This window comes from Prinia subflava, chromosome Z (assembly GCF_021018805.1).
Source record: "Prinia subflava isolate CZ2003 ecotype Zambia chromosome Z, Cam_Psub_1.2, whole genome shotgun sequence".
Lineage (NCBI taxonomy): Eukaryota > Metazoa > Chordata > Aves > Passeriformes > Cisticolidae > Prinia > Prinia subflava.
Window position 1 is genome coordinate 23178885 of NC_086283.1, and position 24965 is coordinate 23203849.

Genomic DNA, 24965 nt, shown 5'->3' on the forward strand with positions numbered 1-24965 from the left:
ATTTCATGGTCTCAAAGGTTTTCTACTTTCACTTTTTCTCTCTGGGCATCTCCATGTTCACCTGTTTCCCAAGCAGTCTGAAGGCACTGGAGGGATGTATGGCCCCAATCAGGGTTTGTAATTGAAACCAATTAATCAATTAAACCAAGCAGCTAAATTGCTCTGTGAGAAAGGAGAATCCTTCTGTGAGATGCAGTGGGATTGGTAGCCCAGATGTCTGCAGCTCTTCAGAAATTTTTGGTTTGTATACCTGAACTCCTCCTCTCTTAAATGTGATAGAGTGATATTGCGTATTTCAGCTGGAAGAGGCCTACAACTATGGTCTGTCTTGCACTGGTAATGTAAAGATTTAAGAGGTTTCATGAACCTTAACTTAAAGCATAGTGGTGGGTGTCACAGAAGCTGATGAGAAAGTGAATTGTGAGGACCTAGATGGTTCAGCTCCTTATGAGTTCTCTCTCAGACCTGTGTGTGTGTAATTGCATGTTAAAGCTAATTTGTTAGCAAAAAAAACACAAGGAGGAAAAGATGAAGAAATGGTTGCCTAGGAATCAAAAGAAATAAAGCAAAAAAATATTAAAAAACAGAAGGGGGAGAAACATACTCAGCAGAAAATATGAAATAGCATAGAAGTAATTATTAAACTTTCTTCTTCGCACCCTTCCTTAGGGTTTCCGCTCTGCCCACGCCTCTGACAGTGGTCACTGAGACACTTGTTTTCTGATAAAGAGGAAGGAAAAACCACCAGCTGTTGTCCTGGATGCTCAGTGACAGAGTGAGCCCTGGCAGAGAAGTGTTCCTGATTTACCTCAGCTTGGAGAACGCGGATCAGTGGGGCTGGAGAGGGAGCAGCTGTGTCCCCAGGAAGGATGGGAATGGTGCTGCGAGCAGCCGTGCTCATGAGTTCCCTTTTCCACTGCAGCGGTGAGTCTGGGCTGGGCACGGGCCCCTGCCCTGCGGTGTCTGTGCGTGCTTGGCAGGGGCAGCTCTGTTTTGGGAGGAGTTTAGATTCAGTCTTCAGAGTGAGAGAAACGTACTGGGACAAAGGCAGTGGTCCTCGTTTTTACAGGAAAAACTTTTAGGTTTCTTTACTCAGTGGTTTAAGTTTCTCATGTTTGGCTTAGGATGAGAGAGTGGTGTGTTTCAGAAAAACAAATAGGCAGTGGAGGAGGGAAGTCTTTGCTGTTCCTCAGAAGCCCCATGGGTGATGTCAGGAGCGGGCACTGACTGAGACCAGGGAGCTGCAACTTGGACTTTAGACCAACTCCTTCTCTCAGGCCTAAGTTATCCAGTAATTCTGACTCTGTGCTCTACTCAGTGCTGGTAGTGGCAGGAAAGCAGCAGGCAGAGCAGGAGAAGCAGGCAGCACACATGGCAGGAGTCAGTGCTCCTGGCCATCAGCCACCTCCCACCCATCTGCCTTGTGCCACACCGATTTTTGGTTAACCCATCCGTGAGCAGCCCAACCTTCACACTCCCCACTGACTGCTTGTGTTTCTCATCTGGTGGGTTCTCTTTGCCAATGCTCTTGCCATGGCTTCACCACCTGGATGCTGTCTTCCCCCTGGCTGCTCTGCAGCTTAATTTTCATCCTCCTTTCTTCCTGCAGCTTTTCTGGACCTGAGTGGCCCCAGTGAGATCAGAGGTGTCTGGAAGGAGTCTATCACACTGCCTTGTGTCTATGTGCCTGTCGAGGACCTTGTGCAACAAAGCCTCACCTGGAGTGTGGTACATGACAAGGGCTCAGGCACCATCTTTCGGAGGGATGGCTCCAGCGACCAGGTTCTCCTGTCTGAGTACAGGGAGAGGCTCAGCGTCCCAAAGGATGCCCCAGGAAATGTGTCTCTCCTCATCCTGAACCTGGAGATCTCTGATAGAGGAACCTACACCTGCCAGGTCACCTGGAGAGATAGCAACAACAGCCTGATAGCAAAGGAGATCACCACCAAACTGGAGGTTGTTAAAGGTAAATCCATGACGGATCCTGTTCTGGAGGGAAAGGCTTGGCTCAGGAAGGCTTTTGGGAATTAGAGCAGGTAGGCAGTGACTGCATGTTTCCATGCAGAAGCATTTTGCAGATTAGTGTCAGCCTCCAGTGAGAAGCAGCAAATAAATCAGAAATTCTGCCTAGGACACAGCACCCTGTGGCTCAGGGAGGACCTGTGGCTCCTCGAGTACCAGCTCATCCCTGGCTCTGTCTGTAGCCAATGGATCAGTGTTTTCCCGGGGCATGCAGAAATGGGGAAGTCCCAGGGACAGTGCATTGCTGTTCTTTGACTAAATTTCTCCACCATGTGCTTGCCCTCCCTCTGCCCGGTGTGGGGGTTTACAGAGGCACAGGGGCTGCAGGACACCATGTGCGGCAAAGCTGAGCTCGTCCTGTGCAGGGAGGTGATGCAAAAACCAAGCTGCTGCCTCCTGGGGAGGCGCCAGCACCAAGAGCAGGAACTCCTGTGGCAGGGGGACTGCTGTCCCCACCGCAGCCAGGGCTCCGTGACCTGGGCCCCTCTGCTTTGTCTTGCAGTGGCAGCCACCAAGCCCATCATCAGAGCTGGAGAGCCGGGGCTGACGCTCCCGGCCGGGGCCAGCACCAGCCTGACCTGCGAGGCCCGCGGGTCCCCTCCCATCAGCTACCGCTGGTTCCGGAGCGCCCCTGCGGGCAGGGCCGAGCTCCTGAGCACTGCGGCAGAGCTGGCGTGGCCCAGCCTGCGGCCCTCGGACAGCGGCACGTACTTCTGCGAGGCGGAGAACAGGGCCGGGGCCGGGGCCGTGCAGCGCAGCGATGCCGTGCAGCTGACCGTGACAGGTGAGTGCCACGGCTGCCGGGAGAACAGCCCTCTGCAGGGCGAAGGAGCAGCATCCTACTCCCCTGCCCGCAAAGAGGGAAATGCCGAACGCCTTCAGCACTCTGGCACATCCCGCCCCGCTGGCTCCAGCCTGTGCCCTTCTTTATTTCCTGTATTCAGTTTCCTCTTCTTTGAGGAACTGCTCTTTCCTGATGCAAAAGAGGATTTCTACTTCAAACATTTGGGTGTTTATTCCTCTGTGGCTTGTCTGAAGTTCTCCCTGGCTCTCTAATGCTGCCCACTGCAGTTTCAGCAAGTTTAGACAAGGAGGCAGGGCTTTCTTTTGAGAACAAGGAACAAGTGAGTGGCAATTCAGTGGCAGAACAAACCAAACTGGCCTTTGCTCCCCACCACCAGCTGCATGTCTCAGGGACACATTGCACTTCACACACACCGGGCTCTGACACCTCCAAGCTCTGCAGGACACGCTGGACTCCACGGCCTCAGAGGCCTTTTCCAATGGGAATGACTCCGTGAGGGGTGCCTTAGTGGTGGGAAACTTGCAGCTCTCCTTGGCTGCTTGCTCCATCAGAGAGGTGTGAAGCCCCTGCTGGCAGAGCCAAGCACAGACAGCACACAGTGGCCTGTGCGAGAGGCAGAGCCTGCTGAGCTCCCAGGCATGAAGCTTTGGCTGAAGCCCTGTGGTGCTTTTCCCAGCAGTCACACATTGGAGGGAACAGCACGGGAACAGGGCTGCAGGTGCTGGCTAACGCTGCTGGCACAGCATCCCCCTCCTGTCAGCTGAGGGGGCAGCTTCCTCCTGCTCCTATCCCACCTGTGGGGAACTCTGTATCCCAGCAGCATCTCCATCATGCTCAAACCCCTGTATAAGCCTCTCTCTCCCTCCCCCTCACCTTGCAGATCTGCTCACAACAACAGCAGCCTTGCAGAGGAATGTGGGAACCATAGGGGGACACCACTCAACCACAGGTCAGGGTGAGAGCTGATGGCAAGGATGGGGTGTTGAGGCAGTGTGACACCAGTTCTTGGCAGTGGTTTTATTGCTCAGGGATAGAGTCTTGATAGTATTGAGCTTCAACCCATATGCCTTTTAACTCAGATGTTTCTGAAGGTAGATCTTCCTTCCCTCACTTTCCAATCCATTGAGGGCTAACAAGTTTTCTCTGTAGGGGAGAATGTCCATGTCTTTGGACTGCTGAAAATGCCATTTCCTCAGTTGCAGAGCATATGGGACGGGATGTTCTGGGTTTGGTTCTTTTCTAAATGTTTTTTTCGCTAGTTACCTGATCCTGGTTGGAAGCTGCTGAGGGGAGGCAGGTCTGGTGTCTCCAGTGGCAGACACCATGGATGCAAAAGCTTCCTCAGACCTGACTGAAAACAAGTACTTGACCAGGGACAGCAGTTTGGCAGCAGGGCTTGTGATTTCCCATTTGTTTTTGTGGGGTGTGGGAATTTAGGCCTGGACTAGAGCAGGTCTGCTTGTGGAAACTTTCTGTGGTTGGATTATGTTTCATTTGGATTTACGGTGCCCCAGCAATCACGTGGGGATTGTGGAAGCTGGTGTCGGTCACCACAATCTGAGGGAAGATGCTGACAGGCGTTGATTGTTCTTGCAGACAAAACTCAAACAGAGCTGGAGTCGGGAGGTACGTCAGGAATCTCCTGGACTCCATGGGGCCCCACCACTACTGCAGGTGTGTGTGCACAGACGTACAAATACACACAGGTACCTGGTGTGTGTGTATGTGCTATATACAGTATCCATCCAGTGACTACATGTACTCACTCTGTCGAATAATGTATACATAGTGACCATTTCTGCAGTTTGCCTATTGTCACTGCCTTGTAAAGGGGATGGAGGCATTCTCTTCTGATCCTACAGCTCTAATTTCAGATCTCCTGGTGCTAAAATGGGGGCTGAAAATTACCTCTCAGACTTCAACTCGTGTTTGTTTTGCAGATCTGCCCATAACAGCAACAACTTCTGAGAGTGGTATGGGATACCCAGGGAAGAATGAAACAATTCGTGGTAAGTAAAAGCAAAACCAAGCTGAGAAGAAGATTAAGGACCCAAACCAGATGCTCTGTAGTCAGGAAGTTCAGCCTCAAAATTAGTATTCTGCCTTTTTAGCTGCAAATTGCATTAACAGCTGTTCTCAAAGGACCCAGATAATTCCTGGTGACTCTTTAAAAGGCTCTGGATGTTTTTATGGAAGAATGGAAAAAAAAAAAAGTAGATATAGGGGGCACACAGAGTTGTTGCTGTGCTCCTGAATAGTCAGTCCGTTTTTATCTTGAACTGTCAAAGCTAAAACAGCAGAAAAGCCTCAATGTGTGTCTCAAGCAGATCTACATATCCTCCAGCTTTGCAGCATTATGACAGGTTTAGACACTTTCCAAAGAGAACTGAGCAGCAGCCTTGAATGGGAAGCTTCTTTTCATGGTATGCAGTGCAATTATCCTGCCCAGCTCACATCCCTAGTCACCTCAGCATGAGATGGACATTGTCTGTACAGCTCTGGTCTCTTGGTGAGGTGTACACAGTGCTGGGTCACATGATACCCACTCAGAGCTACAGGAGCAAGGGTCTATGGGGACATGGCTCTGCAGGGATACAGCCCCTGTGCTCAGGCAGGACTGGCTGTTGCTCTCCTTGGGGACATGGTTAATGTCATGTATTTGCTGCTGTTGTCACCCAGGAGGGCTCCCGGTCTGAAAGTCCTCTATTGCGTTGCTTTAGATTTCCAGAGGACTGGCGTGTCCCTGTACCTGGTCATTCTGATTGCTGTGGTGTGTGGTGCTGTGGTTTTCCTTGTCATCTCTCTCATCCTTTGCATTAGAAAGCCCAAAGACGGTGAGTAGAAGTTCTGGAAAATCTGAATGTTTTATGCATGCCCAGCATGGTTTTACCTTTGATGGGTTTGGGGACCTGGAGCAGTGCTTGCAGCCACCAGCTGCAGCTCTGGCACCTGCATCACGGAGGCAGCAGAGGATATGTCTGGATTGACACAGATGGAGGGAGATCCAAAGAGGCAGAGAAGTCCTTGCAGTCAGGAGGGTCTTCCAGGCACCAGCCATGGGGTTGGGGCAGCAGTGGCCCCGGTGCTCCTGAGCCGCACCCTCCCATGCCTGCACTGGCTCCAGGGCAGCTCAGTCCCTGCCCTGCAGCCCATCCCAAGGTGTGTGGCTTGCTCTGCCACAAAGCCTTAGGATGGTTGTTTCTCACTGCCCCTCCCAGGCATCCCAGGGTTCAGGCTCACCTGCTTGGCCCAGCTCATTGTTCCAAATCTTTAAAGTCTCTGGCAGAGGGCTCATCCTGTTCTGCTGCTGGGAAGTGCCTTTGGCACCAGTTGCTGCTCAGTCGTTTCCGTAGTTGGCACCCAGAGGGAAGAGGCCATTGTCAATTCTCCCTATTCCACATGAATTTGTTTTCTCTCTGGTCTGTAATCACAGGATCCATTCACTGAGTGCCTCTGTCTCTCCTGCACTGCCACCAGAAATTCCCCTTGACTGAATGTTCCTTGAAGCCCCCTCTTCACCAGCTATGCTCAGCTGTGCACAGAGAGCACACAGGTGTGCTTTGGGGTTAGAGATCCCACAGACTTCATTTTTTCCTTTGTTTCTCTAATTATCTTCCTATGACTCATGCTACCAATTAATAATAAAATTATCAGAGATTTCTTTTGCCATTTTTCTTATTTTGATTTTTTTTAAAGGAAGCCAGAATAGCCACTTTCAAAACTGTTCTTTATTGAACTTCTAATGAATAGGGAAGCTGTGGACTTCTGGTTTCTAACCTCATCTTTGACATTGGGTCACTTATTTTGACCCAGTTATGTAATAGCTGCATTGTCTTTGTTTTCTTAGACTGAATCCTGGGAAACTGAGTCATCACCCACCTGACATGATATCCAAGGCTGGTTTTTTTAGTTCTGTCTTCAGAGACCATTTTCATAAACCAAGTAGATAAACAAAGAAATTACATTTTTGTAGAATGTAAATGCAAATTATTGACACAAATTCTGACGTTTCTTTTCCAGCTCAAGTCTACGACGTAAAATTGTGAGTATAACCCTTTATGTGGTGAATTGATGAGTCCTGGGGGGGCTGTATCAGAGCAGAAATAAAAAGTACTGCCAATAGCTGTCATCATGAAAAGCCGCTTAAGCTGTCTGGGTGAAGAGGCTCACAGTTAGCTCAACAGCACGTTGTAGGATGGCTTGTGGATTTTCCACAGCAACACATAATGTGGGAAGAAAGATCTTTTTCATGGCAATACCAGAATTGTAGAATTGAACAAGAGCTGTTTATTGACTCCTAAGCCCAGGGAGGGCTACTGAAGACGATTGCCAAGGCTAAATTCTCTGTGTTTTTCCAAGGCTAAATTACCTGTGTTTTTTCAAATGCAACGGAAAGGAACTCCCCTTCTAGAGACCACTAGTTGTATTCTGATTTATCCTCAAAACTTCCAGGCTGAATTTGCTTCTTCTACCTATAGCCTTTGGCAGGAAGTTATAGCTATTTCTAAGCTCAGGTTTCACATCCTGATCTACTTGTAACCTGTGGAAGTTTTACTGGAAAGCCTGATAATCTGGTCCACGTATAAAAGGAGTACCACTTCTCTAGGTATAAATTGCTACTGACTTGAGTATTACAGTGGGATGTGCCAGCATCCCAGTGCTAGGTTTCCCCAGCAGTGTGTAAGGCAGCAGTTTAAGTAACAGTTGAACCCTTAGCAATGGAACAAATGCTGTGAGGATCTATCTTCATTTAAAAAAATATTAGATACCATAAGCCAGATGGTGGATGTGGGCTGCTTTCAGTTCTCAATTTACCCTTCCTCCAGTATTTTTTATAAATATTCATTTTTATAAGTATTTCTCTTCAGCAATTATCTGATTGTGCCAGTGCAAGAAGTGGTGGTAATCCTTTCACTACTTGCACACCTTTTGCTGCCTCTCCCTGGCAGCAAACTTTCTCAGGGTTGGAAGCGATGCTGCTACAATGCCCAAGGTTTTTCTGCCACCAGAAAGCACAGACAAAATTCTGTCCTTCAGAATACTGCCATAATCCAATGTCCCATGGATTAGTCCAGTTTACATGGGTCTGAGTCAAACCACAATACTGGTCCAAATCCTGATGTTTGGGAGATGCATTGTTTCCTTTGGTTGCTAGTCTTCTTGCTTTTTGATTTCAGCCATACCTCGAGAGCAGCAGCTTCTTCAAGCACATGTCACTACGAGGAACCCATCTCTTCCACTGAAAACATCTATGTGATGGAGCTCAGGGAAAACAAAACCTCTGAAGATGTAAATAAGAATGTGTCTGACTGTGTTGCAAACCCCCAGGAATCTGAGTATGAAGTAGGGGACACTTCCTGAGAACCAACAATGCTCTGCAGATACCAGTCCTGAGGAGCACCTTCACTCAGACAAAATAAATACTTCTTTTCGCTTTTGTCCCTGACAAATAGATGGGACAAGCAGTGGTTGCCCTCCCTTCACAACCCCTGCAGTGAAAACGCATACCTCTTCAGGAACTTCAGTTACAGACTGCTGTGTAGAACTTCTGATTCTGTTTTCCTTGATTCCCTCTCACCAGCTCTATCCAAGAAAGCCCTTTGAATGCTGCAGCATGCAGGTCCCAGGCTAGGAGCACAGTTCTGAACTTACTCCTTTATATGGCTAAAAGTGTTTCCAGCCTTTGTGTGGTGGGAGGAGAGCCAGCACTAAGGGCTGCTCAGCATCCCCATCCCTGTGGGTGAGCAGGGCAGGGGATTGCAGAGCAGGGGCTCGCTTTGGGGATTGATGGTTCTTCTCCTGCCCACCTGATGCTGCACTATCACCGTGGAGGCCCAACCAGGAAAACAGACTGGGGACACAGATCTGGGTGCATCAACAGCAGCAGGGCAGAAGACCCTGCCCTTAGTTTATTTTTCCATTATATATCTGTGTCAAGGTGACCATGGATTGGAGAAGGGTATCGCCACCTCTCCTGTCACATTGGTCCAGGAGGCTGTCATTCAACCTCCCCTTGTCTTGGAGAAAGTACTCATAACATTGCCAATATTTACAAAACATGGTCCTGTGTTTACAATTCACCAGCGTGAGAAACTGCACGTTTCTCCTTTAATATGAACGCTCAGCAAACCAGGAAAATTCATGGCAACATCTCACCCTTTTAAGTATATTAAAAAGAAAACAAAAAAAGAAAAATGAACAATTCTATGACAGGAAAAAAGAAAGAAAAAAAAAACCTGTATAAAGTTCACCGACCTTCATTTAGGTAACGGTGTGAGGGCTACATGTTGGTCTGATTCTGCCTTTGCTACCCAGGGTTTCACCCTGAACCCCTTGCAATAACCTGCTCAAAATATCTCGAGCATAGTCTAACATAATTCAACCAACACCCTCATATATTTAAATTTTTATAAGATACAAGGGAATATACGGTGCAAAAGGCAGGAGCATTCCAAGAAAAATCAATCACTCAATTCAAAATTCTGAACCCCAAAAGTTCTGTCCCAAAACCACAACCCCCAAACAACATGCACTTTCCCCACAGAGGTCACAATGGCTACCATACATAAAACTGAGCCATAGCAAACAATTCCTCTGAGTCCATGATTAACAGTCCGCTGGCTCTCAGCATCACACTGCTTCAGTCTGTCCTTGTCCAGCAGCTCCACAGGATCCAAAGTCTCTATGGAGGCCATATAGGAAAAGAGAGGATGCTAGTCCATGTCCATGTTAATCAGATCTCGAAGAGGCTTCTGTGATGGGTGGCACTAGGGTGGCACAGGGTGCACAAGGTTTCAGGATCAAACAGGATCAGTCCAATGCACCTGAGGCAGCTCAGCAGACTTTCAGCGGCCACCTCCATGGCAAAGATCCCAGAACCTGAGGATAGAGAACTTAGAAAACACAAATTGAGCAATTGACTTTTTCTCAAAGAATGCATGCAACATAGGATGTGGACGTAGAAACCCACTGCAAGGTCCAAGGAAAACTGACCATAGCTATGTGGCAACATCAACACTTCCTACACTTGAGATGATGGCTGTACACCAGCCAGAGAATTTTGCTCTTGTTCTAGAGCTTGGGAAACTGTTTCGTCCCCCTGACGTCTTCGTCTTTTTCTTCGCCTCCGAGTTTTCGGGCTTGGCGTGGGCTCATCATGACCCACTGCTTTACAAGTTTCTGCAGTATGGTCTGAACCCCCACATTGTGCGCAGAGAAACAAGGGAGTCACTTTCTGTGCCTCCTTTTCCTGTTCTCCACTAGGCTGAATATCTGCCTGTGTCTCATGTCCAGCATTCTGCCTCTGTTCAGCCGGCTGTGAAGCAGCCGTTGGGGTCATCACCATAGAATCACAGGTGTTTAGAACTGCACAGGTCTGGACCATCTCCAGGACAGTAGAAGTCTCTGGAATGGTTTCCAGGAGCCTCTGGCAAGCAGAATTAGCATGGCTTCTTGCTAATTGCTCCAAAATTATCATTGTCAAAGTTATATCCTTGACTCTCGTCTTTAAAAAATGCATCAGACGCGATATAAATTCATTAAAAGCTTCCTCTGGCTTCTGTGCTATGTCTAAGAAGTCTTCCTTTGGGGAGAAGGATAACTTGGTTTTTATCAATGCAGATATCCCTATGTATCTGCACGAATCTAAAACCCTGAAAGAAAGGCCAGCTTGCACATCAGGGCAAGCATATTGACTCCTCCCCATGAGTAGGTCAGCTCCGACCCCAAACAAGGGATCATCTCGAGGCAGGTGGCTATTTTCGACAGCCATTTGTCCAGCTAGGAATTTCCAATTTCTTTCAAAGGTAAAAACCTGTTGAGGTTCAAGCATCATTGTTGCAAGACCTCTTATTACATAAGGAAAGATCAGATTCTCAAATTCTGCACTGATCCATTGAATTGCCTCAGTGAAGCTTATATTATCTTCTGCCACGTCCCTTGATAAGGGAAGCGGGACTGCCCATGATGGGTCATCATGGCTATGATGCTGTGGAACCACGTCCACAGCTCCCTGAACTGGCTCGGGCAAAGCTGCATCTTCAGGCAGCAGCTCTCTTAGGTCAGCAGCCTGGTTCACCTGGGATGCCGAACTAAAAGCCTCATCCGATTTCACGACAGGGAAAGCGTGCACATCAGACAACGCTTTTGCCCCGTTATCATCTCCCACAGCCGACCCGGCCCCGTAGGGGGGGTGGGCGGGGGACAGTGACTCGCTCAGACTCCTCTCTGAGCGGGGGGGCGATTGTCGCGCTGGGCAGGGAGGCGTGGCCGATCGGCCACAGCTTTCAGCTCCTGTTCCATCAGCCGATGGGTCGGTGGCCGGGGCCAGAGCCGGCAGCAGCTCTGCGGCTCCAGCGCTCGGCCCCGTCCCCTCTGAACGGAGGGGGCATGCGGCGGGGCCGCGCGGCGGCGCGGGGGGGCTGTCCAGCGCGGGTGGCCCCGCAGCAGCGGGCAGCGTTGCGCCCAGCCCTCCCCCCGCGGCGCCGGACCGGCACCGGACGCGTGGGGCGGGGCGCGGCGCGGTCGGCGGCGGCGGCGGCTCCGCTGCGGGCACCGCACGGACCGCCGGCGGCAGCGACCCCGCGCACAGCATTTGGCGCGGCGGGGGGACGGGGCAAGGAGGGGCCGTCCCCGCCGCTCTCGCCTGCCGAATCCTGCGCGGAGCAGGTCGCGGCGGGGCGGGGCGGGCCGGGGAGGCGGCGGCAGGGGGCGGCGCCGGCAGCGCTGGGGGCGGCGTGCACGGCGGCCCCCCCGGCTCCCCGCAGGGGGCCCGAGGCGGCGCGGCTCCGCGCGGCAGCTGCAGGGCGGACCCCGCAGCGGTGGCGGGCAGTGGGGGGGTCGCCGCGGCACGGCGGCCCGGGGCGGCGCGGGCGATCCCCCGCGCTCGGCGTGGGACCCGATGCCGAGCGCTCCGCCCCCTCGGCACCCCAGCTCCCCGCCCGGCAAACCGCGCGGGGAGCGGACCGAAAAAAGCTTTCCAGTCCTTCCAAAAACCCCGCTGGGCGCGCCCAACCCCCGACATGGGGGTGGGGGTCTCCTGCATCGGCTCCAACCCTGCATCAGAGCAATCCTCGTCAGAAGCGACGGAGCTCGCAGGGGAGCCAGTGCTGCTTCCTGTCGAAAGCCCAGAATCAACTTCAAAGTCCTCTCCAGCCTCTTTTAGAAGTGGGAAGACTGTTGTCCATGCCCGTAAAAGAGTGCCTGCCTTAGAGTTTCCGTCAAGGACGGCAGAGAAAAGGCTTTTTCCCAGGGTTCTCCATGGGCCAATATAAAGTGCCTTTTCAGCAGTATAAAAAATTCCAAGTTTCTTTCCCCAGCTAAGCAGTTCTCTCACGTGTTTCCTGGTCAAGTCAGCGTCACAGGACAACAAAAAGGAGTGGAGCAGTTCCATCATCAATCGCTCCTCTGAGAACATCGTGGGTTTCTTCTTTTTGCAGCTGTAGAAGGCAGATTTTTTTTCTTTCTTCTTTTTTCTTTCCTCACTAGCTTGCAACTTGACCACGTGGGCGCCAGTTATCACCGTGGAGGCCCAACCAGGAAAACAGACTGGGGACACAGATCTGGGTGCATCAACAGCAGCAGGGCAGAAGACCCTGCCCTTAGTTTATTTTTCCATTATATATCTGTGTCAAGGTGACCATGGATTGGAGAAGGGTATCGCCACCTCTCCTGTCACATTGGTCCAGGAGGCTGTCATTCAACCTCCCCTTGTCTTGGAGAAAGTACTCATAACATTGCCAATATTTACAAAACATGGTCCTGTGTTTACAATTCACCAGCGTGAGAAACTGCACGTTTCTCCTTTAATATGAACGCTCAGCAAACCAGGAAAATTCATGGCAACACTGCACAGATTTAGTATGAGAGATCTTATAGGAACACTGAAAGGCAGATTAAAGCCAAGAGAAACTCAGGAACCTGCCACACTAGGAGAAGCAGTGCAAGAAGCAGGAATGTCCCATTCACTGTTCTCTCTTTAAATGCATGATGGATATTTGGAAGAAATTAAATACTTTTCTGGGAGTTTGGGGTAGGATTGCTTACATAGGCCTCACGTATTTTGCTGTGTGCATTTCTGCACGACTGGCTCATTTTGGAATGCCAGCAAGCACTCACAACCCCTCACTAGATACTCAAGAAGTACTTTCCTCCCAGCTTGAAGGGCCTGAAGGGTAAGTTATAAATAATTTCTAATGCCCTGAGTAAATTGATCATGCAGAGTTGTGGAAAAATCTTTTTATAACAAGCGGGGCAATCCTATGTCCCATTAAAAGCCATGCAGACAGATGTAACAGAGATGGAGTGACCCAAAGGATGAGCAAGACACTGGTGACACAGGCACAGGATTAATGGGCCCCCAGCTGTGCTGCTCACACTCAGGACAGCTCTGCATCTGCAGGTATCTGAGCATCAGTTCAAAACTCACCACAATTCAAAGGGAGTGGGAGGTGCTAATGGAAAGGTATTCCAGTCAAAGAACAGGATTGTGATACTGTAAAGCCCATAGAATGTTTCTACCTTATGTAGGCATGTTGGCCTCATCTTAGCAGAGCAAGGGTATAGCAGAGCAAGGAAAGTTACTGAGAAAGACTGTAAAGAATAATTATTGGTACAAAACCACATCTGTGCAAACAGTCTCTTAGAAAAAAGAGACAAAACAAATGAGCAAAGTGTGCCCATGGGGGTCAGGGCTCAGAAGATAAAGGGACTCTTTGTTTACAGCTTCTCTGAAAAGGATGCAGAAATTAGTGATAATTGTCTGGTCGAACTTTCAAAGAGCAAGGAAAAGTACTTCTTTGTATGCAACACAAATAAATGTGGAACACAGTGCTGCACAGCCGGGGCTGAGAGCTAGAGGTCTAATGGGAAATAAGAGGAATTAATGATTTAAAAGTTCATCAGAATGCACAAACTACCAGGCACACTTTCCAGGCACTTATCAGTGACCCTATACTTTCTCCTGTGCTACAAGTTTTATTTCTCTTTGTTAAGAATGTACTTAAAATCAAGGGCTTGCAGATCTTGATTTCTGAATGAAAAGGGAATACATGGCAACTGCTGGTGCTGTCATGGAGAAAACTGCCAACATGTACATGCAGCTTATTGCAGATGTGGAGAAAATAGGTGTGACTGGGTGTTTCTGCATGGGCGAGGTCAGAGAAGATGGGAAGGAAATGTGGCTGCTGCTGGAGCACAGCCCATCCATCTGAGCTCAGCCTGGCTGCTGTGGCCACTGAAGGGGGAAGATCCTGAAAGGATCTGCAGTACTCTTCATCTGAGGGGTCGTGATGTGGCCGGAGCTCCAGCCAGGGGAGAGGGGACCACTGAGGGAAGGCACAGACACAGAGACAAAGAGGGTCCCACTGAGAGGCAGAGTGGTCTGAGCTCTCACTGTTGAAACCCCATTGGTAAATGGGTAATGACTGCCAGGAATGCCACAGCTTGCCCCAAAATCACTCAATTCCAGCTGCAATGTAAAGCCACAGGCAATGCAGCCCTACCAATGTGGTTAAACAGTAGTGTTATCCTGGCAGGACAGCCAGTACCAGGCCTGTATTAAGGCAAGCTCATGAAACTGAAAATAAATCCATGAATTACAGTCTCCATGCATTTTGTGTCCTCATGCACTGTGGGACAGCTGGACAAGGTCCAGGTCCTGACTTGGTCTGGGACCTGGGCAGAAGGGCAGCTGCTGTGCACCCTGTGCAGTGGCAGGCCAGAGGATGAGGCAAGGTCACAGCAGATAATCCCAGACCTGCAGCTTTATTTATCAAACCTAGAGCTCAGCCAGCCTTTGCAGAGCACTGGAAGGAGGATCTGGGTGGCCTGAAAAAAGCCAGCATCAGACAGTGCTGAGACTCCAGTGAGCACCAGCAGCTGGTACATGTGGTAACTGCAGGTAAGGGGACATCTGCACTGTTCTGATGGCTGGGGGTGTGCGGCCCCCCTGCAGCACCAGGAAAGAAACGAAAACTCAGAAGACATCGTACATATGGGTCACTTTATTGGTATCAGGAGCTGCTTACAAGGATTTGACCAAGCTAATAGCAACCCAGAACTAATGTTGTTTATCTGGGAATTCCTGGGAAGGGAAGTTAATTTTTTCAGGGAGAGCACTTGTACATCATGTTTCCGTCACACAAGCTTTAAGGGGAAATGCTAATTTACCCTAATTTCTGTTTCTTTAAGTGGAATAAGGTTATGTTTTGATGACTGACTATATGATTATCTGATGAGATAGAACTGTGGTTGAATGTCTGGGGGAGAACACATAATCAGCTTCTGTGGGACATCCAAAAAGTACTTAGTAAAATACAGTCTGTTGAGTCAAATCTGTTAGCTATGGCTGGACCAAACGAGAAAATCTCAAGTAAAAATCACTTCCTTTCTGAGTGCACATGGTTGTAAAAGAGTACTTTGAGACCTTTCTTCTTTGGTTATCTACTTTTTGGTGATTTGCTCATAGTTGAGTACTGAATTTCATCTCCTTGAACACTAAGGATCTTATTTATGACCAGAAAAATGGCAGCAAATTTCTCTGGCCACCGGCAAATTTGTCAGAACATGAATGTAAGATACAGGCTCAGCAGAACTGGTCCCTATGAACAGGGTGTGAGTGACCATCTGTGCTCAGGCTTGGGGACATGAGGACTTTACTGTCACCTCTAGTTAGCCCAAGATGAATAGCAGAGATGGCAGAACAAAGAGTGCCTCAGCTGTGGTACTTGAAGAAATGACACTTGAAAGAATGTCCTGTCCTGTGTGTGGGAGGAAGGCGGGTACCTGGGGGGTCAGGCTGCAGAGTGCCTCACCCGCAGCACTGCGTGGGAGAGAGCAGCAAGTTCAACACAGAGCAGAGACACTGGAATAAAATACTGCATTTTAATAAGCCAGGTAGCTAGCCAACCTGTCTCAGACATTGAAGGCTTTTTCTTCTTGTGTTCAAAGGATCTACTAAGGAGTCCTTTAAGTAAGGAAGAAATGGGCTCACTGTGCGACTCAGGGAGCTATGTCTGTATTCAGGGAAAGAAAGATGTTATGTACATTTGGGGAACTACAGTTATTCATGTCTGCTTAAGTTAAATAGTCTTCTTTTTTTTTTTTTTTTTTTTTTTATCCTGTATAATTAGAGCCTCAGGAAGTCTTGCATGTCCGGTTCAAAAAATAATCTTATCAGCAGTTTTAGCTTGGGTTTGCAATTTCTCCCAGGGCATGTTCCCCAAAACCCAACTTCTCTTAAACTGTTTTATGCAGGAGACTCTTTGTTTGGGACAAGGCTCTACTGCCAGTCATGGACCAGGGTGTGGAAAAGGTTGGGTTTTAATCATCTCCATGAAAGTGGACACATTTCCCTCTTTGAGTGACACACCTAGCAACTTAAACAAATTTTTTTTTGTTTATTTGCTCACCTTTAGGCAGGACTCAAACATTGCTAAAATCTTCTCAAGGCCAGCATGGGCAGATGGATACAGGCCATGTGCACTGGCAGCTGCAGCAAAGATGTCAAGAACAAAAGTTGGTAAAAAACAAGTTTCAATGTCTTACACAGACATGCTTTGCAAGAATGGGTGCAGCTGCCCCCATCATCTTCCTCAGCAGGATGACAGCTGGTGGTGGCTCTCAGCCTGGAGCCCTGGATGAATTTAGTACGCTAGGTCTTGCAGCACAACTCTTAGCTTTTTGCACCAGACAAGGTCCACCCCAGCGATCAGCAGGGTGGAACTTGGAGTCACAGTCAGCAAGGGCCCCATGGTGAACATGCCTCTTCCTGGGACTGAAATGAGATCCACACAGCTTTCCACATTAGCTTTCTGACTCTAGGAAAATGAAGATAATCTCCAGCTCTTATTACCTTAGCAGAGAGGGAATAAGCTGTCAGTGACGTGGAGCAGCACTTCCAGAGATGGTTTCAGCTGCAAGGGGAACGTTGCAGCCCAAGAAGACAGGTACTTCTTGTGATGGGATGAGGCTGTGGCAAAACCATCCCATTTACCTTTCTCTTTCAGATCCAGTAGAAAACAGTTCTCTGTCCCTCAGATACATCTGCCTCCTGCTCAAAGATACTGTTTTCCTGTTGCATCTGTTAGAACCATATGCTGAGGCATGGCTATTGAATAAATCCCAAAAAGCTGCTCTACTGACTATTAAATGCCTACAACAGAATTCACTAGGTCAGCAGATTTGCTTTTATACGTTTCTTATCTTTCCATAAATCCTTTTCCTTCTGGTAACAATTAGTAAGCACAGATCAATCCTGTGTATCACACCTAGATAATTCTTGGAAGTACTTTTAAAGATACCCTACAGAGGCCACTGAGAATGTCCCTTGTCTGCCAGTCAGAAGTCACCTTCTCAGCAAACACGGTGTGTGCTTGCAAAGCATGACTTTTGCCCATGAACTGGACTATTGCAGCAGAAATGTGAGCTGAGAGAGTCTGTGATGCTCAGCATGACCTGGCAATGAGCACTTGCAGCTCAGAAAGGCAGCTGGGTCCTGGGCTGCATCACAAGAAGTGGATGGGGACAAGGGAATGGGCCTGGAAAGATCCACACAGCCTTTCTCCTTCCTTCACCCTTCACCTAACTCAGCAGTGAAATGGACTCGTGATGTTTCAGAAAGAGGATCCTAGATGACAAAGAACAGAATAAAGGGAAGTGTTCTTCACTTGCAGTCTGGTCCCAGGAGGGTGGGAGTCTCCTGGGGAAAGGAGGACAGACCTGCACTTCTGGGAGAATGGGAGAAGTTGGGTGGATAGTGGTGTTTGTGATGACTTTCATCAGCTGCAATGGTGAGTAAATGCTTCAATGTAGGAGAAAAAAATCAGAGTACTAAGAGTGTAAGGAAAATCTTTTGAATTATAGCATATTTTTTTTTCCCTAACTGACAAGTCAATTAGAAAGTATTTAGCTTATTGCATTTAACATCAGAGCCTGAGAATTCATTCATGAGAGTCTCCTTTGGCACCAGATACAACTAAATGCTTTCAAGAGTGCAGCAAATGGGGCAGTATTGGGCAAGTCAGCTTCCCTGCCCCAAGGCAAGAGCAGAATACAGTTTTTTGGGACCCTTGGCAAGCACCCACTGTGGTGTCCAGCTCTCAAAACAGTCTTGGTGAAGCTGGAATATGCAATCTAAATTTAATAACTCATCCTCATTGTTCTGCTAGCACAGCCCTGGGAAGAAGAAGAGCCATGAGACCCAGTGCACGGCTGGGGTAATCAAATCCTTGGTCTTTCCTACCTAATGACTCTTTGGTTGCATCAGGAAAGCTGGGTCTGGAACCTTGGCTTCAGTTCCTATGCCCCTGACTGAATATACCCTTTCTCAGGGCATGTAGGACACTGGCAGCAGCAGAGGATAGTTTTGGGAAATAAGAGAAAAGTGTTTTTAAAAGTTGTATAAAAAAGCACAGGATTGCTCCTGACATTTAGAAAATTGGGTTGAAATGTATTCCCCATTTCTTCATTAAAAAAACCCCAGATTTGCAGATTACTGGGATCTGCCTCTCAATCAACTTCTTGTGGGTTAAAGCTGCTGAATATAACCAGTGTCTTTCCAGGGAGGGAAAAGGGGAGAAAAATAAGGGGAATGGGAAGAGATGAGCCAAGTCAAATGAAATTCAGGTGACTTGCTACTTACAAGAGGCACTTCCCAGAGATGTGGGATCCATGGGTCGACAGCTGAATTTGGAGAATGTGTGGAGAAAATCTGCCCACTCTTCTCCTATGCCTACCTGAATGCTTGGCAGGGTCAGGTCTGAAGTTTTCCAAGGCTAAAGCAAAAAGATAGCTAAAGCAAAAGATTTTGGTCCACCATTCCTATTCCAGGTCCAGTACTGCAGGGAGTATCCCTAAATGCTCCTGTCCACAAGGAGCCTCTCTGTACTGACAAAGAATAAGAATTGGCAAGTGGTCAGAGAGAGAGACAATAAAAATAGACATGTGGTCAAGGCAGCAGTTCACTTCCCCATGCTTGATGATGTGGGCTGGTTTAGTGCTGTGATCTGCAGCACATCTGAGGCCTGGCCTCATGCTGGCATCTACTGCCTGGTGAGTCCCGTCTGGTGGAGGATGTTTCCCTCTTCTGCTGCATTCTGATTTCTTCCTTTCCACTGCTGTTCCCTGCAGCCCTCCCGGATCTGTCTGGTGTCCACCAGGTCACGGGCACATGGATGGGATCCACAACTGTACCGTGTACCTATGTGTCTTCAGAAGGTTTCACACAGCAAACGCTCAGCTGGAGCGTGGAGCGGGACTCCAGCATCTCCACCATCTTCCGGAGGGATGGCTCTGGTGACCACATCTTGCTGGCTAAATTTCGAGGCCGAGTCAGCGTCCCAAAGAACAGCCCAGGGGACGCCTCACTCCTCATTGAGAACCTTGAAATGCCTGACAATGGACACTACACCTGTCAAGTCATCTGGAGGTCTAGAGATAATAGCTTGATAACAAGAGAGGTGACCACTACAGTCAAAGTTGTCAAAGGTAAATGTAGCAGTAAAGCCCTGCTCTTGTGCAGCCAGGTTAAGCCAAAAGAAGGCAGGGGAACCAGCTTTGGTGCGAATGGTCTTTCACACCACACTGTCTGACCCATCCAGGTGGGGGGTTGAAGCATTTGCCTCTCTTGCTGTGTTGGTAAACCCTCTCAACACGTGGAGGTGTAGGAATGAACTGGAGAAGGGAGACAGTGTAGAGCCCAAGCTGGATCTATTGATGGGCAGTTGAACCCATGATGTTTGAGATAATATCCAGAGATATTGTGCAGGCAGCCAATATTTCTGTGGTTGTCATAGTAAGTGGGTGTTGTGTGAGCCAACTCCCTTTCCTGAGCATCCTCAGTGTGTGCTAGAAAAAAGTCTTTCTACAAGGGGGCCACCCACCCAAGAGAGCAGGACTTCGGGAAAGGGCAGCAGCAATGGTGACACAGCTGGTGTAACCTGGATTAACACACAGGTGATATGAACTTAGCCTGTGCAGGAAAATTATGTGAAAGCTGAGCTGCTGCCTCCTGGGGAGGCGCCAGCACCAAGAGCGGGAACTCCTGTGGCAGGGGGACTGCTGTCCCCACCGCAGCCAGGGCTCCGTGACCTGGGCCCCTCTGCTTTGTCTTGCAGTGGCAGCCACCAAGCCCATCATCAGAGCTGGAGAGCCGGGGCTGACGCTCCCGGCCGGGGCCAGCACCAGCCTGACCTGCGAGGCCCGCGGGTCCCCTCCCATCAGCTACCGCTGGTTCCGGAGCGCCCCTGCGGGCAGGGCCGAGCTCCTGAGCACTGCGGCAGAGCTGGCGTGGCCCAGCCTGCGGCCCTCGGACAGCGGCACGTACTTCTGCGAGGCGGAGAACAGGGCCGGGGCCGGGGCCGTGCAGCGCAGCGATGCCGTGCAGCTGACCGTGACAGGTGAGTGCCACGGCTGCCGGGAGAACAGCCCTCTGCAGGGCGAAGGAGCAGCATCCTACTCCCCTGCCCGCAAAGAGGGAAATGCCGAACGCCTTCAGCACTCTGGCACATCCCGCCCCGCTGGCTCCAGCCTGTGCCCTTCTTTATTTCCTGTATTCAGTTTCCTCTTCTTTGAGGAACTGCTCTTTCCTGATGCAAAAGAGGATTTCTACTTCAAACATTTGGGTGTTTATTCCTCTGTGGCTTGTCTGAAGTTCTCCCTGGCTCTCTAATGCTGCCCACTGCAGTTTCAGCAAGTTTAGACAAGGAGGCAGGGCTTTCTTTTGAGAACAAGGAACAAGTGAGTGGCAATTCAGTGGCAGAACAAACCAAACTGGCCTTTGCTCCCCACCACCAGCTGCATGTCTCAGGGACACATTGCACTTCACACACACCGGGCTCTGACACCTCCAAGCTCTGCAGGACACGCTGGACTCCACGGCCTCAGAGGCCTTTTCCAATGGGAATGACTCCGTGAGGGGTGCCTTAGTGGTGGGAAACTTGCAGCTCTCCTTGGCTGCTTGCTCCATCAGAGAGGTGTGAAGCCCCTGCTGGCAGAGCCAAGCACAGACAGCACACAGTGGCCTGTGCGAGAGGCAGAGCCTGCTGAGCTCCCAGGCATGAAGCTTTGGCTGAAGCCCTGTGGTGCTTTTCCCAGCAGTCACACATTGGAGGGAACAGCACGGGAACAGGGCTGCAGGTGCTGGCTAACGCTGCTGGCACAGCATCCCCCTCCTGTCAGCTGAGGGGGCAGCTTCCTCCTGCTCCTATCCCACCTGTGGGGAACTCTGTATCCCAGCAGCATCTCCATCATGCTCAAACCCCTGTATAAGCCTCTCTCTCCCTCCCCCTCACCTTGCAGATCTGCTCACAACAACAGCAGCCTTGCAGAGGAATGTGGGAACCATAGGGGGACACCACTCAACCACAGGTCAGGGTGAGAGCGGTGACAGGGAGCACACTGTGACAGGTGAGTTCCCAGGCCAGGGTTATTCATCTCTGTGGCAGGAGAAGACTGAGGAAGGGAGTCAGCTCTTCCGTAGGCAGGTCAGACACCTAAGCCGAATATGAATTGTGTCTTGATTGTTACCCAGAGAGGCAACGTGAGAGGCTGGCACCCTCCCTGCTTGAGAAGGTGCCTGATGATGGGAGGGAACAAGAAAATGTCATCTGTGTCCCTCTGGACCAGAGCTGTTGAGCTGCAGAGCTTCGATGGGAGGTTGCCTGGGGCAAGAGATGTGGCATAGGCCTCCACATCTCAGGCAGTTTATGGTGCAGCTGATGGCAAAGTTGCCCAGGCCAGCCAGGGAATCACTATAGGAGAGAGGGAATAAAGGTGTCCTCTGGAAATCTGGGGAAGTGCCAGCAGGACAAAGCCAAAGCATTCCTAGGCCATCCTGTAGCCAGGCATGATGCATTAGATCAGCCAGGGCTGCCAGCAACCTGTGGGGCGATGGTCAGGGAGGGGACATGAGTGCCAAATGGTGCCCCAGGCCTGCTGGCAAGACACACAGGATAATAGGTGAGTCTAGGCTAGCAGAGCAGACCCCATTTTCCCAGTGCCCAGGGCAGCTCCCAGTGGGGCTGCAATGCATCCTCCCTTCTCCACTGACAGATCCAGTCCCAACAACACAGGTCTCCAGGATGGACAGTGCTCCAGTGGGACCTTTCACAGACACAGGTGAGTGGAGTCCCATGCTGGAAAACACCAGATTTGCACTGGCAAAGGCAGAGTGGCAGACATCATCCCAGACCAGCTCCACATCTGCCTGCTGTGCTTGTGGCAGATACGGCTGCAGGGAACAAACCGTGGTATGCCAAATACCAGGCATTATCCGGCAGGAGCTGTGCTCCTGACTCCTGCCCACACACCTGTTGGTGGGGATGTCTGCAGCCTGACATTTGCTGTTTGTTTACACACAGAGTTGCCCCATCCCTAGAAGTGTTCAAGGCCAGGTTGGATGGGGCTTGGAGCAACCCAGTTGGTGGAAGGTGCCCCTGCCCATGGCAGGGTGTGGAATGAGATGGGCTTTAATATCCCTTCCAAACTAAACCAACCCGGCATTCTGTGGCTGCTGGGAAGTGGCTGAACCCTCAAGTGGCCTCGGCCCCTTCTCAGTTACGATTTAAAGGCTATCCAAAGCAACTGGGGACTGCCGGCTCCCGGCTGTGCCCCCGTGCCCGCCGGCCGCGGTCACAGCGCTGTCCCCCCCGCAGGTTCCCCGCGGGTCGCACCGTCCCCGCTGCTCTACGGGCTGGCGGCCGCGCTGGGCGGCGCCGCGCTGGGCGCGCTGCTGGCGGCCGCGCTGAGCTGGTGGCGGCGGCGCCGGAGGAAGGAGGGTGAGCAGCGACAAACCCAGCCGGGGAGGGCGGTGGGGGCAGCCCCGGGAGGAGGGGGCGGGCGGGCGGGACAGTCCCATCCCCATCACTCCCGTCCCCATCGCTCCCATCCCCAGCCGATCTTTTCCAGGCAGAGGTCTGTGGGAGGGTTATTCCCTAAACGTGGGAACACCTGGAGGCTGGGTTTTGTTCTGTAACACATAAAACAAGTCGAAGTGTACATCTTAGATTCTTTTTCCTTTTTTTTTTTTTCTTTTCAGAACCTCTCTATGCAGTTGCTTTGTGAGTGCAATTTTTTGCTTGGGACATCACGACTGAGGGCACTGTACTGGTATCTGCTCCAAAAAAGCCTCCTTGCTCAGTAGAAAGCAAAGATTTATTTGCCTTACAGGGGGAGGATCTGAACACCTTGGCATTTTAGTTAGCAACATGAGGACTTAACACGTGGTCACAGGAGATAGCCAGATTTTCTTTAGTATGGTAGAAAATCAGAAAGATACTCTGGGTGCTTTGCTCTGCCTGTCACATGCCATGGGAAGCCTGTTCTTCGTGGGAAATTCTCACCATTATTTAGCAAAGCAAAGGACAGAAATTCTCAGTTCTTCCTTTAAGTTTCCTCTACACTTGCCTTTCTCTATAAGAAACATGTCAGTGCTTGGCCAAGTATTACCTTGCAGAGTTCCTATTACCATATGATTATACAAACACATCTTCTGCCCTGTCCTCATCTCAATCTTCAACACCTTAATACTGCTTTACTACCCAGAGCAACACCATAGCCATCTGTAGCAATTTTCCCAATTATTTCTGGTATTTTCTTTCCAAAGGCTAGACTGTCTGCTGGTAACTTTAGAGCATAACATGATAATGCCATCACAGTTTATAGTACCAGTATTAACCAGTGCTTCTCTGTGTAATTCTTTTAACATCACTTTCTAGTGTCTTTCAGAGCCCCCCAGGCCCTCACTAGAATAACATGAATTTTGCTGTTCCACAGATTATGTGGTAGATTTTGTCTCTGACTAAGATGTAAGTGAAGTGCCATCTGCTTTGGTCATTCCTCTCACTCGTGTGTCTCTTGTCCCAGCCACAGCACTGCAGATGTCGCCCTCCTGCCCACTGAGGTGGAAGTCCCTGTTAAGTGCCAACACGAGGAAATGCGCTCTAATGCTGAAAAAAACCCCATGAAAGACAGGAAAAGTCCTGAGTATGAGAACCTTGTGACTGCAATGGAATCACAATATGAAACCGAAGGAATTTAGTAAAGCACCAGCTTTTCCACATAAGCAGCCACGCAGGGCTGCAGGTACTGAATAGTGAACTTAACAGAAGGAAACTCTTCCTCCTGTTGTCCCTCTCTTCTGCTCTCACTGCTTGATTTAACCCAGAGGAGCTGCATAACCTTTTGGTCTTTGGCAGACCAGGCCCTGCCTGTGGGAGCAGAAAATCCGCAGCCAACTGTTTGTCTACCCACTTCTATAGAGCAAGTTGTTTCTGAGCAACCTGAAGGACCGAGGGCAGGAAGAGAGGATCTGAAGGACTGAGAACATGAAATTCTTTAGCATGTAAATCCAGAAGTAGTTGGCGCAATACTGCTAGTCAGTAACACTAGCAAGAGGTACTCTCCAATGTGTGTTCCTGTTAAGACATCCCAGACTGCAAGGAACCAGGATTGTGTTGGGAATGGAGACCCTCTGGCTTTTGCAGCTCAGCAAATACTGGTTGTATATCTTGCCTGTCCTTGAGTCTTTCTTTTTTTGTTACAGCATGGTAAAGGGACCACAGAGGGGAGGTTGATGTCCCAGGAATATAATTTTTGCTATCAGACTGGAGCTCAGTGCTCAGAGACAGAGGGAATTAGTCTGAACTGTCACCCACTGGTTTTCTCCTGGAAAACCAGAAATTATGTTGAAAATGCTGGCATTAAATTTTTAGAGTATGGGGGCCAGAGGCATGATAAAATAGAGAGAAATTTGAGGCATTAGGATACTGATTGAGTAAGAGACCTCTCTGAATACAACAGACTGACACCAATCTATTCTGTGGGACGTAAGTCAGTCTGTGTGATTACTAATGCTGACCTGTTGTGCAACATGGATGCAGTTCCTGCCTTCAGAAGCAGTGCATTCCGTACAGTACACTGTCACTCAGCAGCCTGATTTGCCTCATCACTGTTAATTGCTTGCATCTTGCCTGTACTGCAGTGCTGCTGTCAGCTCTGTCTTCCCTATCTGTGCCTCCAGCCAGCATCCCTTTGTTCTCCAGGCTTGGTAGGGAGGAGGAATGCCTCCTGGCTTGAGCAAAGCAAATTTGTAAGAGTTACTGGCTTTTTTAAAATCAGTGTGTGCAGCAAGGAAAGCATG

General features: G+C 49.7%; 2 protein-coding genes across 5 annotated transcripts; both read left to right on the plus strand.

Moving 5' to 3' along the window:
- The first annotated feature begins 697 nt into the window (after nt 1-697).
- LOC134564266 (V-set and immunoglobulin domain-containing protein 4-like) lies at nt 698-12090 on the plus strand. 3 transcript variants are annotated; one of them, XM_063423018.1, is made up of 9 exons: nt 698-924; nt 1610-1966; nt 2525-2806; nt 3708-3782; nt 4424-4501; nt 4768-4836; nt 5548-5661; nt 6848-6869; nt 8005-12090. In XM_063423018.1, the coding sequence occupies exons 1-9, from the start codon at nt 870-872 to the stop codon at nt 8186-8188; spliced, it is 1236 nt and encodes a 411-aa protein (XP_063279088.1). In that variant the 5' UTR covers nt 698-869; the 3' UTR covers nt 8189-12090. The 3 variants fall into 3 exon arrangements, with proteins under 3 accessions (XP_063279088.1, XP_063279087.1, XP_063279086.1); XM_063423016.1 differs by lacking the exon at nt 3708-3782 and having other exon boundaries at nt 721-924; XM_063423017.1 differs by lacking the exons at nt 3708-3782; nt 4424-4501 and having other exon boundaries at nt 715-924.
- A 5400-nt stretch (nt 12091-17490) lies between these two features.
- Nucleotides 17491-24329, plus strand: LOC134564388 (V-set and immunoglobulin domain-containing protein 4-like). 2 transcript variants are annotated; one of them, XM_063423217.1, is made up of 8 exons: nt 17491-17616; nt 18956-19312; nt 19942-20223; nt 21125-21232; nt 21878-21943; nt 22480-22602; nt 22863-22884; nt 23690-24329. In XM_063423217.1, the coding sequence occupies exons 1-8, from the start codon at nt 17562-17564 to the stop codon at nt 23862-23864; spliced, it is 1188 nt and encodes a 395-aa protein (XP_063279287.1). In that variant the 5' UTR covers nt 17491-17561; the 3' UTR covers nt 23865-24329. The 2 variants fall into 2 exon arrangements, with proteins under 2 accessions (XP_063279287.1, XP_063279288.1); XM_063423218.1 differs by lacking the exon at nt 21878-21943.
- The last annotated feature ends 636 nt before the right edge of the window (nt 24330-24965 follow it).